General features: G+C 37.2%; 2 protein-coding genes across 12 annotated transcripts in view; both read left to right on the top strand.

Moving 5' to 3' along the window:
* DDX59 (DEAD-box helicase 59) overlaps window positions 1-1,572 on the top strand; it is a 31,157-nt gene extending 29,585 nt beyond the window's left edge. For all 11 annotated transcript variants that reach the window (XM_054833538.1, XM_054833545.1, XM_054833542.1 and 8 more), the window contains one exon: window positions 1,240-1,572. In XM_054833538.1, the coding sequence (XP_054689513.1) occupies window positions 1,240-1,503 (264 nt within the window). In that variant the 3' untranslated portion in view covers window positions 1,504-1,572. The remainder of the gene's footprint in view (window positions 1-1,239) is intronic.
* Window positions 1,573-2,416: 844 nt separating this feature from the next.
* KIF14 (kinesin family member 14) overlaps window positions 2,417-12,964 on the top strand; it is a 35,536-nt gene continuing 24,988 nt past the window's right edge. The window contains exons 1-8 of the mRNA XM_054834266.1: window positions 2,417-2,439; window positions 5,294-6,493; window positions 6,882-7,136; window positions 8,587-8,674; window positions 9,890-9,988; window positions 11,556-11,608; window positions 11,950-11,980; window positions 12,339-12,446. Of these exons, the coding sequence (XP_054690241.1) occupies window positions 5,382-6,493; window positions 6,882-7,136; window positions 8,587-8,674; window positions 9,890-9,988; window positions 11,556-11,608; window positions 11,950-11,980; window positions 12,339-12,446 (1,746 nt within the window). The 5' untranslated portion in view covers window positions 2,417-2,439; window positions 5,294-5,381. The remainder of the gene's footprint in view (window positions 2,440-5,293; window positions 6,494-6,881; window positions 7,137-8,586; window positions 8,675-9,889; window positions 9,989-11,555; window positions 11,609-11,949; window positions 11,981-12,338; window positions 12,447-12,964) is intronic.

Genomic DNA, 12,964 nt, shown 5'->3' with positions numbered 1-12,964 from the left:
TCCCTGATACTTTTTTTTTTCTGAGGATTTCTTGCTTTGAAAAAGACGGTGTGTGGGTTGCATGCATGTGTGTATTTATGTATATGTGCGCACACCCCAACCCCAGTTTGGCTAGCAGATCAAGAGAACTAATAATTACCCTCTTTATGGTACTTATGAAGCCACAGTACTCTACTACTGTGTCCAGTTTTGAGACCATCACTACAAGAAAAGCTAACAAACTGGAAAGTCTGGACAAAGTCACACGTGACTGGCACATGTGACACATGAAGAGAGGCAGAGGGAACTGGGCTTGTTTCGGCTGGAGTAGAGATTTAATTGTTGTCTTCTGTTTGATAATGGACGGTTACAGAAGAGATGGAGCCAGACTCTTGGAGATGCACAGTGAAAGGATGACGGCCAACAGTCGCAACTTGCTGCAAGGGGAATTCTGGCCTGCTTAACAGGGAAAAATGTTTTTCACAGTGAGAGTTGACAGGCAGTGGAACAGGCTGCCCAGAGAGGTGGTGGGACCTTTGTGCATGGAGACACTCGAAACTCTGTGGGACAAGGCCCTGAGAAAACTGATCTAACTTTGAAGTTAGCCCTGTTCTGAATCAGTGGGAAGGACATCTGGAAGTGTCCAGTCTCATGAACTCCTAAAGTATTCTGTGTTACTAACTGCAGTACACCTCTCTGGGTTTTAATTATCTTTCTGCTAAAGTTTCAAGCAAGTACTAAATAAATAAAAATGGTCTTTCCTGGCATCAGAACTATAGCAATATTAACATAGTGCCTCTTCCTAAATAGGCAGTCTTTGTAGGTGGTTCTCTAATTTGTTCAAGCACTTTGGGTAATACTGAAAAATATTTTTAAGTTACCAGATCATTGAAAGTAAAGGGCTTTTTTTATGGTCATGCTTATACATATCGTGCTTGATACAAGATACATGTATGTGGCATTGCTATAAACATTTTTTAAACGTTTTGTTTGGACCCATAGACTATATCATGTATCTCAGCTTTAATATTGGACTTTTGGTATGTCCCATAAACCAGTGGTAATTTCAGATGTGTTTAAGCTAAAGCTTCAGATCTGTGCTCAGGAAGTTTATTAAAAGGTTGTGCTTAGAGGATGAGATAGAGATTTGGTTTTGTCACTTAGGTTAGTTGCTGTTTTATAACAGAAAATAAACTTTAAGGATATATGAAGGACTTCCATTTAATATTGATAACTTAAAATGAGTTTTTGCTTTTTCAGGTTGGAAGAGCGGGGAGGTTGGGTCACAGTGGAACTGCAATTACTTTCATCAATAACAACAGCAAGAAGCTCTTTTGGGATGTTGTGAAGAGAGTAAAACCAACAGGCACCATTCTTCCCCCACAGCTGCTGAATTCCCCATATCTTCATGACCAAAAGAGAAGGGAACAACAGAGACTTAAACAATTACAGAATAGTCTTGTAACAGGAGATAATATTATGGACATTATTAGAAAACATGACAAAAATAATTCTCAGAGGTAATAAAGATATATTTATAGTTATCTGATGTAATTATAATGAAAGTGATTAAAAATAAACATGAAATTATGATGCTTTGTATCTTGCCTTTTTTAGAAGAAGTTTATATATTCTGTTTTTTAAGGAGTCTCTTTTGTCTCATCTTCATTTTGAAATACAGACTATTGTGGGTTTGAGTTACAGTAGTACCTAGTAAAAATAGTCTGTGACCCTTTTTCAAAACCAGCAGTCTTTGGTCTTGCTTGCCACAAACTATTTTGTTGTAATATTTCTGAATAATGATTTCAGACTTGTTGGGAAACACACTCTTCTGGTAATTTTTATGTCATTGAGGTAAGATCTTTGCTAAGGACATCCTCTTCCCCACCCAAAAAAAAAAAAAAAAAAAAAATTGGGGTCTGGTCTCTGAAAACAAGCCTCCATCTCTTCCTGTTAGTTTATATGAAAGCTTCCCCTGGGATTGAATCCTCAGTATGTTCTCTGGGGGTTTCTTGTGAACATACATGCAAGTTTTTTGTTTGTAAACAGTACTGAAAGTTTAGTTTCTCCTTCATTGCCTGTGGACTAGCTAAAAGTCCTGCTCAAGCGCTTTGTGATAGCAGAAATACTCAGTTATTGGTATAACTTCATTGTAGACAATAGGATAAACCATGTAAGTTAAAGAAGAAATTTGTGTTCTTATTTCATGAAACATGGTAGTTAATGTCTAACTGACCATATTTACTTATTTACTGCTCATTTAAGCACAGCAGATGCTGGTTGTTTTTTTTTTTTTTTCAGGAAACAAGACCAAAACTATTAAAATAGTGTTGTATGACTTACCATCCAAAGTTCCTTTTTTTTTTTTCCTTTTAGACTGAGGCTTGAGATACTAGTTGCATCAGACCTTTCAAGCTGCTGTGATGCATCATCCCTTTTTGGCAGACTGAGATGTCCCAGGTAGTTAGATGTTAGCCTTATGCATTCTCTGTCCACTCTTTGGCCAAAGGACAGCAATACAATAGACTGACTTTGTTTTGTAGCTAACTCATTTTAAAAAGTTTAGTAGCTGAATATTTTTTTCCCCCAACTAGAAACAGAGAGTAGGTATTAACCTGCTGCAAGACAGATGGCATAAGCATGGCGCTGGTGCCAGGCATTCTTTAACAAGAACAGATTTATATAGTTATCAATGACAAACCTCTACTATTATTTCTGATAATCTGAAATATTTATTATTTCTTTTATTTGCAGTTGTTACTACTTTAATAATCTCACATGGGGGGGAAAACTAGTCTTTAACACCTTCCCTGTGCTTTGTCTTTTGTCACCCTCTGCTGGATTTTTTTCTTTCAACTTTATCAGATTAACTTGATTGTACAGTATTTATAAATGCCAAATCTTTTTTAAAACGCATATATCCTTTGGCAAAAGACCAATTTTTATTTCTTGTAGAGATTTCATGAAGTGGTACTTGATAATCTTTCTCATCCTGTAATCCTCAAACTTTTCAATAATCACCTTTTTTTCTGAGGGTGGGGAGCTAAGCGCTGTGTTCGGGATGCAACGCGGCGCCGGTGTCGTACCGTTGCTGAGTGGCTCCGTTAACGGGCCGGCGGGTAGAGTGGGGCTGTGCCTGGTGTTTGAGGGGTCACCGGCTGCGTCGGGCTTCCGCCCATCGGCCGCAGGTTGTCGGCAGCGGGACCTCCCTGGAGGGGAGGAAACGCTTCCGATAGGAAAGCCGCAGCTGCCCCTGGCAATGAGTCGCGGCTCTGAGCGGGCAGGAGTGCCGGTCCTCCGTCCTCCCCGTCCCGCGGCCGTACGACCGGCCCCGGAAGCTCCGGGACGCTTCGGGGGCGAGAGCGACGCCCCGGCGGCGGCGCGCTCGGGGCCGCCCCTTCTGACGCAGGTCCTCGTGAGAGCCAATCCCTGCGGGCCCGGCGCATTCAAACGGGGCAGGGAGAGGGCGCGAGGCGCGTCCGCAGCGGAGCGGGTGAGGAGAGGTCGCTGTGAGGTGAGGGACGGGGCTCCCTCCCGGGTCTGGGGGTGTCCCGCGGGCCTGTGGCTGGCCGCGGCACGGGTGGACCATTGTTTCGGGAGCTGCAGAGCTGGGTCGGCAGCAGGGGGTGGCGGGCTCTGCAGGCTCGGTTGGTCAGCCGCTGCTTCCTCTTCGCCTTGTGCCAGTGGCCGCGCCCGGCGAGGCTGAGGGGCGCCTTCGGCGGGGTGGTCGTAAAACATCTGTGGCTGCGTCGAGAGTCTTACGGGGGCTCGCCTGAGGAGGGTAGGTTTGCTGAAGGATAGAAAAGCTATCGATTTCTCCTACGCTTTCAGCCAGCTTTGAACACTTGGGTTTAATCTCTAATTAGTATTTGTAATCAATTAAAAATGAGGAACGAGTACTTTTACCAAGTCTTGAACCTTATTTTAGAATGAAGGAGCATTTAACGAGGAGATTAAGCTTTTTTACAGAAAAGCTTGGTGAATATTTGCAAGGCACAGCTATAGCAACAGGAGGGGAGAACTTCTGTTGTTATGCTAGTTAATTTAAAGCTGAATGGAAAAGATGGACTTTCCAGAAAACACTAAAGCAATTCATGGCTTACAGCGATGTTTCTTTATTTACTGACTGCTAGACAGAACCACAAAATATGTTTTTTACAACTCATGTAGCATAAGAAGATTCCTGTATCAAACTGGATTGAGCAATAAACACACTCTAGTTTGAAGTTCTTGAAACTTTCCTCACAACTTTTGAGGTATGAAAACTTTGTGCAGTCATGATACATGTAGAAGTGGATGTAGTTGCATAAATTCTGAGAGTGGTCCAAAAGCTCTAACTTAAAAGTGTAGCATCAAAAGAAACTTCTATTGGAACAATGGTTAAATGGTTGTTTCTCTCATCTTACTCTCTTTTTTCATCCCCTGACCATCTGCTGCTTTTGTTAATGATATATGCAGTTTTTGAAGGCTCTAAGGCAGGTGACTTCTTGTTGACTTTTAATAGCAAATTAATTGCAGCTGGCATATTTGTAGTAGTGATGTCAAACCTGCAACTGCCTGGTAACTATGGTGCACATGCGACAGTGAAAGCATACTTTTCTATCCAGATTGGATATATACAGCTTTTTAAATATTTACATGTAGAAAGGATGTGGAACACATTTAATAGTTTTTCTTCTGTCCCCTAGGCTAGGTATCTTTTTGTTTTGCAATGCATGTATGTACTAAATAAACTAACTAAAATAATGTCCAAATGTATTGTAATTGTCATCTTTATTAACTGACTTATTCTGATAGTGTGTGTTATATTATATATCAGAATCCTAAAAAAAATCTGCTATGTTCACAGATCTCCTATTCAATGATAATAATTTTGTTGTTCTATTAGAGTCTGTTAGTTGAGAAACACCAAGAGCATAAATAGTTGTGAGTTAATGGAGGGGCGTGATCTTGAATTCCCTTTCTGTGGGGATGATGGTAGATCACTCAGAAGAAATGTCCATGGTGATCTTTGTTGCTAGTTAGCTCATTCTTTGTACCAACTCATGCTTCTTTGTGATGTTTGGTTCACTCTCTGAAACAAATAATAAAATTCAATAAACGGAATCAAATAGCCTACTATTGGCAGAAGCGGTCATTTAAATATAGAAGAATTACTTTTTTAAGTGCTTGAGGTGAAACAGGATACTAATTGTTCTTAATGTTTGGGGACATATATTTACTGTAGTAAATATATGTGAAGACCTCCCCATGCACCAAAACATAACTCGCACTGAACACCATTATCATAAAAATTTTTGCTTTTTCTCCCCAGATTCCATAAGAAGAAGCAACTAGAAATAATCTTTTAGTAAAGGTGGTGTACTTATTAAAACCCTGATGTTAATTTGCTGGAAGACAAAATGCCTATTTACACAGTTCCTGCAAGAAGCTCCTCTGAGGCACGAAGTACTACCACTTTGCAGAAGACTTCTTCACAGAATACCTTTACCAGCAGCAAAGCGTTTAGGCAGCAACTGAAATCACAAGTGTCAGAGGAAGAAAAGGATAGTCTACTTTCATGTTCTCAGAATAAGACTGAGGAAGTAAATAGGACCTACGTGATTTCAGCCTGTAAAAAAGTGAGTGATGCATCAACTACATTTAAACCTGAAGGCAAATTAACACTTCAGAGGAGAACTGGAGCAAGCAAAAAATCAGCGTCCAGTAGTGAACAATTGCATACAAACACAATGCAGGGCATGGAAAATACACAAATGGAGAAAAAACTTACTCTGCAGAGGCGTGTGAGGACTGGCTCCATAGAGAAAAGTAAAATTAGTCAGAATACTGTGCTTGGAATAGAAAATAAATCTGCTGCACAAAGAAATTGTAAGATTGCACTTCCACCAAATATTAATAATAATGGTACCCATGATGTTAAACCAAGCTTTAAATTAGCCGAGGGTCAGTCAAGTATGAAGTTGCAGTGTAACCCAAACAGCAAGGATTCCTTTGGCTTTGTTGATGGTCTGTGTGAAAACGATAGCTGCACGTATTTAAAATACAGGACGTGCGCTGCTGACATAAAATTGCAAAATGAAGTTCCTAAATCAGAACAATTAGTTACCTCAAAATATATTAATCGGATAGCAGGAGAACAACTGAATGAAAAAGGTGATATAAATAAGCTAACTGAAAAGCAAAGGTTGCAACACTTTTCTAATAAATATAACAGTGTGGAGAGACCAAGGACACCAACAAAAGGTTCAACAGAAGGGTTTAAGCTTACACCAAAGAACAGCACTTCTCAGGATCAACCATCTCTGTCTGCTTCAAATAAACAAACACCTTGTCTTCAAATTCTAGCCAAAAAGAAAACTAGTGTCTCCAGCTCTCTTTCTGCAAGTAGAAGTTCAAAACCAAAAGAGAACACAGAAACTCTAGCTGAGAGCAATAACAATGAGAAAGATTTTTTCAAAGTGGAAAACAGCAAAGTGGTTGTAGCTGTGCGTGTACGGCCTTTCAGTAACAGGTTTGTATCCTGGACTTAATTCTGATGCTAATAGTAGCTTTTGTAGTGTATGTTGATTCCTGCTTTGTATTTTTTTAATTGTTTAATCGTTGACCCAATAAGGTTATAATACATACTTAGAAATCAGCTGATATTTCATGTTACATCAAGAAAAAGATTTTCTTAAGAGGTTGAATTCACTTTATAAATGTTTGGGACAATTTTTTGCATATTTATGAGCTGAATGATTTTGAGCTTGAATACTTTGTATTTGTATGTTCATCAAATGTTTTATTTAACAATGATTACCAAACTTCTTATTTTCCATAAGGCAGTTGATTGAAATCACTAACTTAAAGCATGTAGTTTATGCTTTTTAATTTTTTATTTTTTCCTTTCTTCCATTCAGAGAGAAAAATGAAAACTCACTCCCTGTAATCTCCATGAGTGGTTCAGAGACAGCTGTACAAAATCCAGCCACAAACCAAGTTTACAGCTTCAGTTATGACTTCTCTTTCTGGTCTTTTGACAAGTGTCATCCTAATTTTGCAAGCCAAGCAATTATTTATAAAACTTTGGCAGTGCCACTCCTAGAAAGAGCTTTTGAGGGCTATAACACTTGTCTTTTTGCTTACGGGCAGACTGGTTCTGGAAAGTCATACACGTAAGTTCCTAATAATAATTGTTAAAATTCTGTAGGAGCCACTTGTTATGCAATGTAAAGTCATGAAAAGAGATGATATGGAATAGATTTCATAGTTATTGAATTGTGTTAAAATGTTTTTGTATATTTCAAACCAAACAAAAATAATTAAAACAATGTTTATAGTAAATGAGACTGTTAGCTGTGGAGTATTCTTATGTGTCTGACGCTGACCTCTTTCTACCTCTAGTGAAGAAAATAAAAGCTCTTTCCAGAGACTTTAGTGAAGAAAAACCTTTGTTAATGTGGAGAGCTTCTCAGGCTCTCCTAGTGCTGTGGTTCACCACTGTTTGTTATTTTGTACGTGAAGTGACATGTTCTAAAGTATGTTATGGTTTTTGGCCAAGACCTTTAAGAGACCTTTCTAAGTATGGTCCTGATTGTTTCAGAACTTTAAATAAATAAATATGTTTGTGACACTGCTTATTTGAAATCTAATCTTTACCCAAAATAATCCGAGACAAATAACGTTTTGAGGGTTTATAGCCAATTTTATATACCTAGTGTAAGTTTTTCAATAGAATGCCTAGTGAACTGTTTTGCTTCCAACCATGCATCTATTAAAATCAGTTCTCAGCTTTACAATTCCCATGCAGTTATATAGACTTAAATATGTAGTTGAGGATCAGAAACATTTCTATTCAATATATCACAATTTTATGTTTTGTATTGAATTTATCATAGATATAGAACTTAAACAGAGGTAGGATTTTCTTTTTAAGTGGGAACTCTATTTTTAATTGTAATGTTTATTTACCTTGCCCTAAAAGAAAGATATGCTTAATATTGCAGTTGTTATCCTATTTGTGGGTTTGTTGTATTCTTTTTAAAATTTATTTTCCTCTTGCCTTCACCCCTTTCTATTTTCAGCAAGGCTGAAATTGATATCAGTAATAACTGTTTCCTCAGGTCAGGTCTACACAACAAACTTCTACTGACAGCTATGTTGGGCAGATGTAGGAGTCTCTAGACTGCAGCTGAATTAGTCCAGTACACTGGTGTTCTGCAGTGGCAGAACTAGACAGGAAAAAACTACACCAGAGGTGGAGAGAGGCTTAGGTTACTGCATTGGCAGGATGCAGAGAATATAAAATGCATGCATGTTAAGATATCAAACATCTATAGGTTTACTGTTCATAGTACAACTTACTCTTCAGTTGCTGCAGGGTTTTCATTTGACTTAAGTTTTCAACCAATTTCTCAATGGCTGAATTAGAAAAGACCTCTGGACATCATCTTGTTCAACTCCCTGCACAAGCAAGCATGAACTTAGATCTGGTTTATTTCTGTCGCTTATTACTTCTATAACTTAGAAGCATATGGCATTTCAGCTTTAGAGCTATACAATTAATACCAGAACTAGCTATAGAGGGTTACAAAACTGAACTAGCCAGTTTTTTTTTAACTACAGGATGATGGGATTTGATGAAGACCGAGGAATAATTCCAAGACTTTGTGAAGATCTTTTCACTCGTATAACACAAATGGACAAGCAACAGGTAGTGTGCTTATGCTATTGACCTTACATTGAATTATAAGGAAACCGATGCATTTCAGAATTTTGATACCTGTTTCATTCTTTCATTTTATACCTTAGTGCTGATCCATTTGTTAACATCTGTATTCTTTTGCTGATTCAAATCTTATTTCTGCCAGTAGTTCTGATTAATAGGGTTCCTAAATAGTCAACATCAACATTGTTTTGCTTCATTAATGATGATAATGTGAAAAAGAAATATAGGCATGCTGTTTTTGCTGTGTCACTAGACTAGGATTCTTTCATCTATATAGCATGTCTTACAAGATAAGATTTATATAACGAAAGGTAAAAAGAAATCCTAGTGAGTTCCATACTTTCAGTGGAGGCATATAAAATAACTCAAAAAATATGAATTTACCTTTAAATGTTGTCACATATCAAAGCAAAATACACTTTAAATAGTATTCTAATTCTAGTGTTCTAGCTCGATATTCTTGCTGAAATTAAAAAAAAAAACAAAAAACAACTACCTCCACCTGGTGTGGGTTTTTTTAAGACTTTAAGATTTTCATTGTAAATAAGTGATTCTGTTGCTGCAAATTGTCTCAAATCTTGTATTTCTGACTTAAATGTTTTAGTGGTTTTGCTGCAGTCTTCATTGTCTCTTAAAGGGAATTCTATTTTATTTAAAAAAGAAGAAAAGATCTGGATGCCTTCAGAGGAAGGAGATGTGTTTTCATGAAAAATTTGTTGTTCAGTAATTTTAAGAATTGCTGTAGGTAGAATTGCAGTTTATCTTTCCATTAAGTCATTCTGTTCCATGCCAGGATGTTGACAACATCAATCCATGCCTTCTCTGTTACACATATCATGCTGTAGAAGCCCAATCCCTAAGGGAATGAGACTACTGCAGGTGCAAACAAAACTGTGTTTTCATATACGAGAAACCCAACACTCAAACTTCTAAAATACATATATATTTATATTTTATTTTATTTTTAAGCTTGATAATTATCATCTGGGAACGGCTGTGGATGGAATTCCAATAAATTGTATACTTGGCAATAGCAGATCCCTGGTTTAGGATATTGCTTCTCTTGGAAAGTCCCTTCAGTACAAATGCCTATAATGTTGAATAGCAGGATCTGTTAATCTAGGTTAATTTGTGAAACAAGGGATGATGAAAATGTTTTGTGGACTATATTAACAATTCTTTTATTATTAATTTTATTAGATTTTGTATCATCTTGAAATGAGCTTTTTTGAAGTATACAATGAGAAAATCCATGATTTGCTTGTCTTTAAAGCTGACAGTGGACAGAAGAAACAACCAGTAAGTTGCTCATGGAAACAAGTATTTGCATAATCTCAAAGCAGTGGCATCTGTAAACAGTAATGCACAAATGACAAGTGAACATTGTTTTGTTCTCCATGTACCTTAGATTGTTGTGAATAATGGGATTCGAGTAAAAAAAAAACTCACTATATAACTTCAAGCAAAATGCTTGGCACTTCAGAAATGCTGAGTAAAAAGAGATCTTGCTGGAAAAAAACCCAAAAGATTTCAATAGAATCTCTCAAAACTGTTGCTAACATCTCTCCTTATCTGCAAAATGAAGATGATCTTACCAGCCTTTATAAAAAGTGTCTTAGAATATTATTTATCCAAATCTCCAGATTATGTTAAGGCTCTTCTGTGCAATATAATTTGAGTTATAATCTTGTAACTTAGATGGAGTTCTAAAATGGAAGTATGATAGCGTTAGGAGGCTTCCAATGGTGTTTGGAGAGAGAAAAAAAGAAAAGTATTTTCCTAATTGAACTTGTACTGTTCTAGGCACTACTGAAACGTCCATTCACTTTCTGAAAATATCTGTGTATTCTTTATCTGCTGGGATGCCTGTTTGCCACTGACTCTACATATCTAATTTCATTCTGTAGTATATACATGAAAAAATGTTGCAAAGGGAGATTTTTCCCCTCTTGGTTTCCCCTGTGCATTTACATTACCCAGCTACGGAAAACTGCTATTGTATAAGAGTTTAGCACCGAGATAGATAATATCTTTCAGATTCTTTGCCCTGGATAATTTACTGCTTAGAGCCGTGGGGCTGTCAAGAAGTTTCTTTTTTTTTTTTTTTTTTTTTAATGTTGGTTGGTTGTTTCCTAAGAAGCTGGGGGGGAATCAGTGACCTGATTAACTAGTTAAGAATCACTAGTTAAACTAGCGTAGCTAGTTTTTATGCTTGTGTGTTAGAGTATGTAAAACCATAAATTAAAGGTACTTGTATTAAGTAGAAGATGTGGGGAAGGAATTTATCATGTTTATTTAAAAAAAAAAAAAGTACTTTCTGTATTTTGATATATTGAACACTATACTGGCCACTTGTGTGTAAATTATGAGTATTTGTTTATGATAAAGAAGATATACTACATTCAACTTGCTGTTGAAATAAGTCCTTTATCCTAAACATGGGACTTACATGGACTAGTTATATATAAGTAAAGACTATACTGTCTCGTTTATAGTAGGAGTGCTTTCATCTGAGTTTCGTCAGTGACTTTGTGCGAAGCTATGTAACTTGGAAACATAAGAGATTAATGTTGCAGAAAAGATTTTTTTTTCTTATGTAAATATCTTACATAAGATATATGTTCTTGCAGTTAGCTATGTGACTGATGGCCTGGTGCAGTCTGCTGTGATTTCTCAGGCAGCTGGAAAAATTCAGTTGTAGGTATTTTCCTGAAAATATTGTTCTAGATGATTCATGCTAAGTTTTGTTGATGATAAAAGTCATACCAGGGATGTAGATAGGAATATCTTAAAGTTAAGAAAGTCTGAGTGGTAGGTCTAACTAATGCACTCCTAATAATTTTTCTTTTAAAATTATTCTCACCAGCTTCGTGTAAGAGAACATCCAGTGTTAGGACCATATGTGGAAGGCCTGACAGTGTAAGTCTTAACTGTTCTCATTTTAATAGATGTATGGTGTAATCCTGAAAGAGTATGCTAATTATTATCTTGAGGATCTGTGAAAGCTTGTGTACTCACCTGTAAATTAGGCAAGATCTTGGTATCACGTAGTTTTACAAAAATGCGTACTCATGTCTAGTTTGACTTGACATATTTCCTTTAGTGAAATAACTGTGTGGAAGTTTCAAGACAACTGGAGCTTTCATGATATATTTGTATTATGTGTGTAACTGGGAAAATGTGTCAGAACTCAGGCAGCAGGGAAAACTGTAGAAAGAAAACAGTCTGAACCCAAACTTTTCTTTTTCCCCCCACCTTAGGAATGTTGTCAATTCTTACTCTGATATCCAGGTAAGAGTTATTTGGTTACCAAAAGGGAGTAAAAATATTTCTACTTGCTCCTTCCTTCACTGCTGAAAACTAAATTCCATGGATGGGAAGAAAATGCTTTACAGACTGCCCAGTAGTCTATGATATTTCAGCTGATTTTGTAAAAGGATAATGAAGACTAGTCCTATATAACGGAGCTAAGTAGATGCATACAGGCAAGTGCCACTCTCTTCATATGGCTATCTCTTAAACTTAAGTTTTAATTCCTCCCTTATAGAGTCATCATTTGTGTTAATAACTTTATTTGCAAACATTTTAATCTTCAGTTAACTACCCAAAGTAGGTTTTGGTTTTACATCCTGAGTTTTATCTCTTGCAGAGTTGGCTTGAACTAGGAAATAAGCAGAGAGCAACAGCTGCTACAGTAATGAATGACAAGAGCTCTAGATCTCATTCTGTCTTCACCCTTGTCATGACACAAACCAAGGTATTGCTGGGTATTTTATAGTGGTTCAAATTGGGTAGTAAAAAGTAGTTTTGTGTACTGCCTAGAAAATTGTTGTGAGAATATACTTGAAGATTAATAAACCACAGGGCATTTTAACATGTATTTCTACACAGTAAAACTTATTTTACATGCTCTGAGTACATTCTGATGTCTCTGTGCTATGTATATTTATAGCAGCAATATAAATATGTCTAGACTGGCAGATCTAGGAGTAATTCAAAGCTTTTTAGTTTGAGTTTTGAGATGTAACTGGAATCCAAATTGAGGCCAGACCTGGCTTCTAAGAATGTTAGGCTATGCAAGGTGGATAGCTGTGCTGAGTTCCTGCAGGTGATGAGCTGGGAGAATGGTAGGAGATGCAGTTTCTGCTCAGTTTCAACACAGTTCACTGAGTAAACATTTCCTTGCTTCAGGATAACTCTCTCACCCATGTGTCTCCAGGATATAGCGACTACAACTCTGCATCTGGTTTACAGATGTGTAAGAGACAAAGCATG

The sequence above is a fragment of the Grus americana genome, chromosome 8, assembly GCF_028858705.1.
Source record: "Grus americana isolate bGruAme1 chromosome 8, bGruAme1.mat, whole genome shotgun sequence".
Taxonomy (NCBI): domain Eukaryota; kingdom Metazoa; phylum Chordata; class Aves; order Gruiformes; family Gruidae; genus Grus; species Grus americana.
This window is presented reverse-complemented; position numbering and strand designations above follow the sequence as displayed.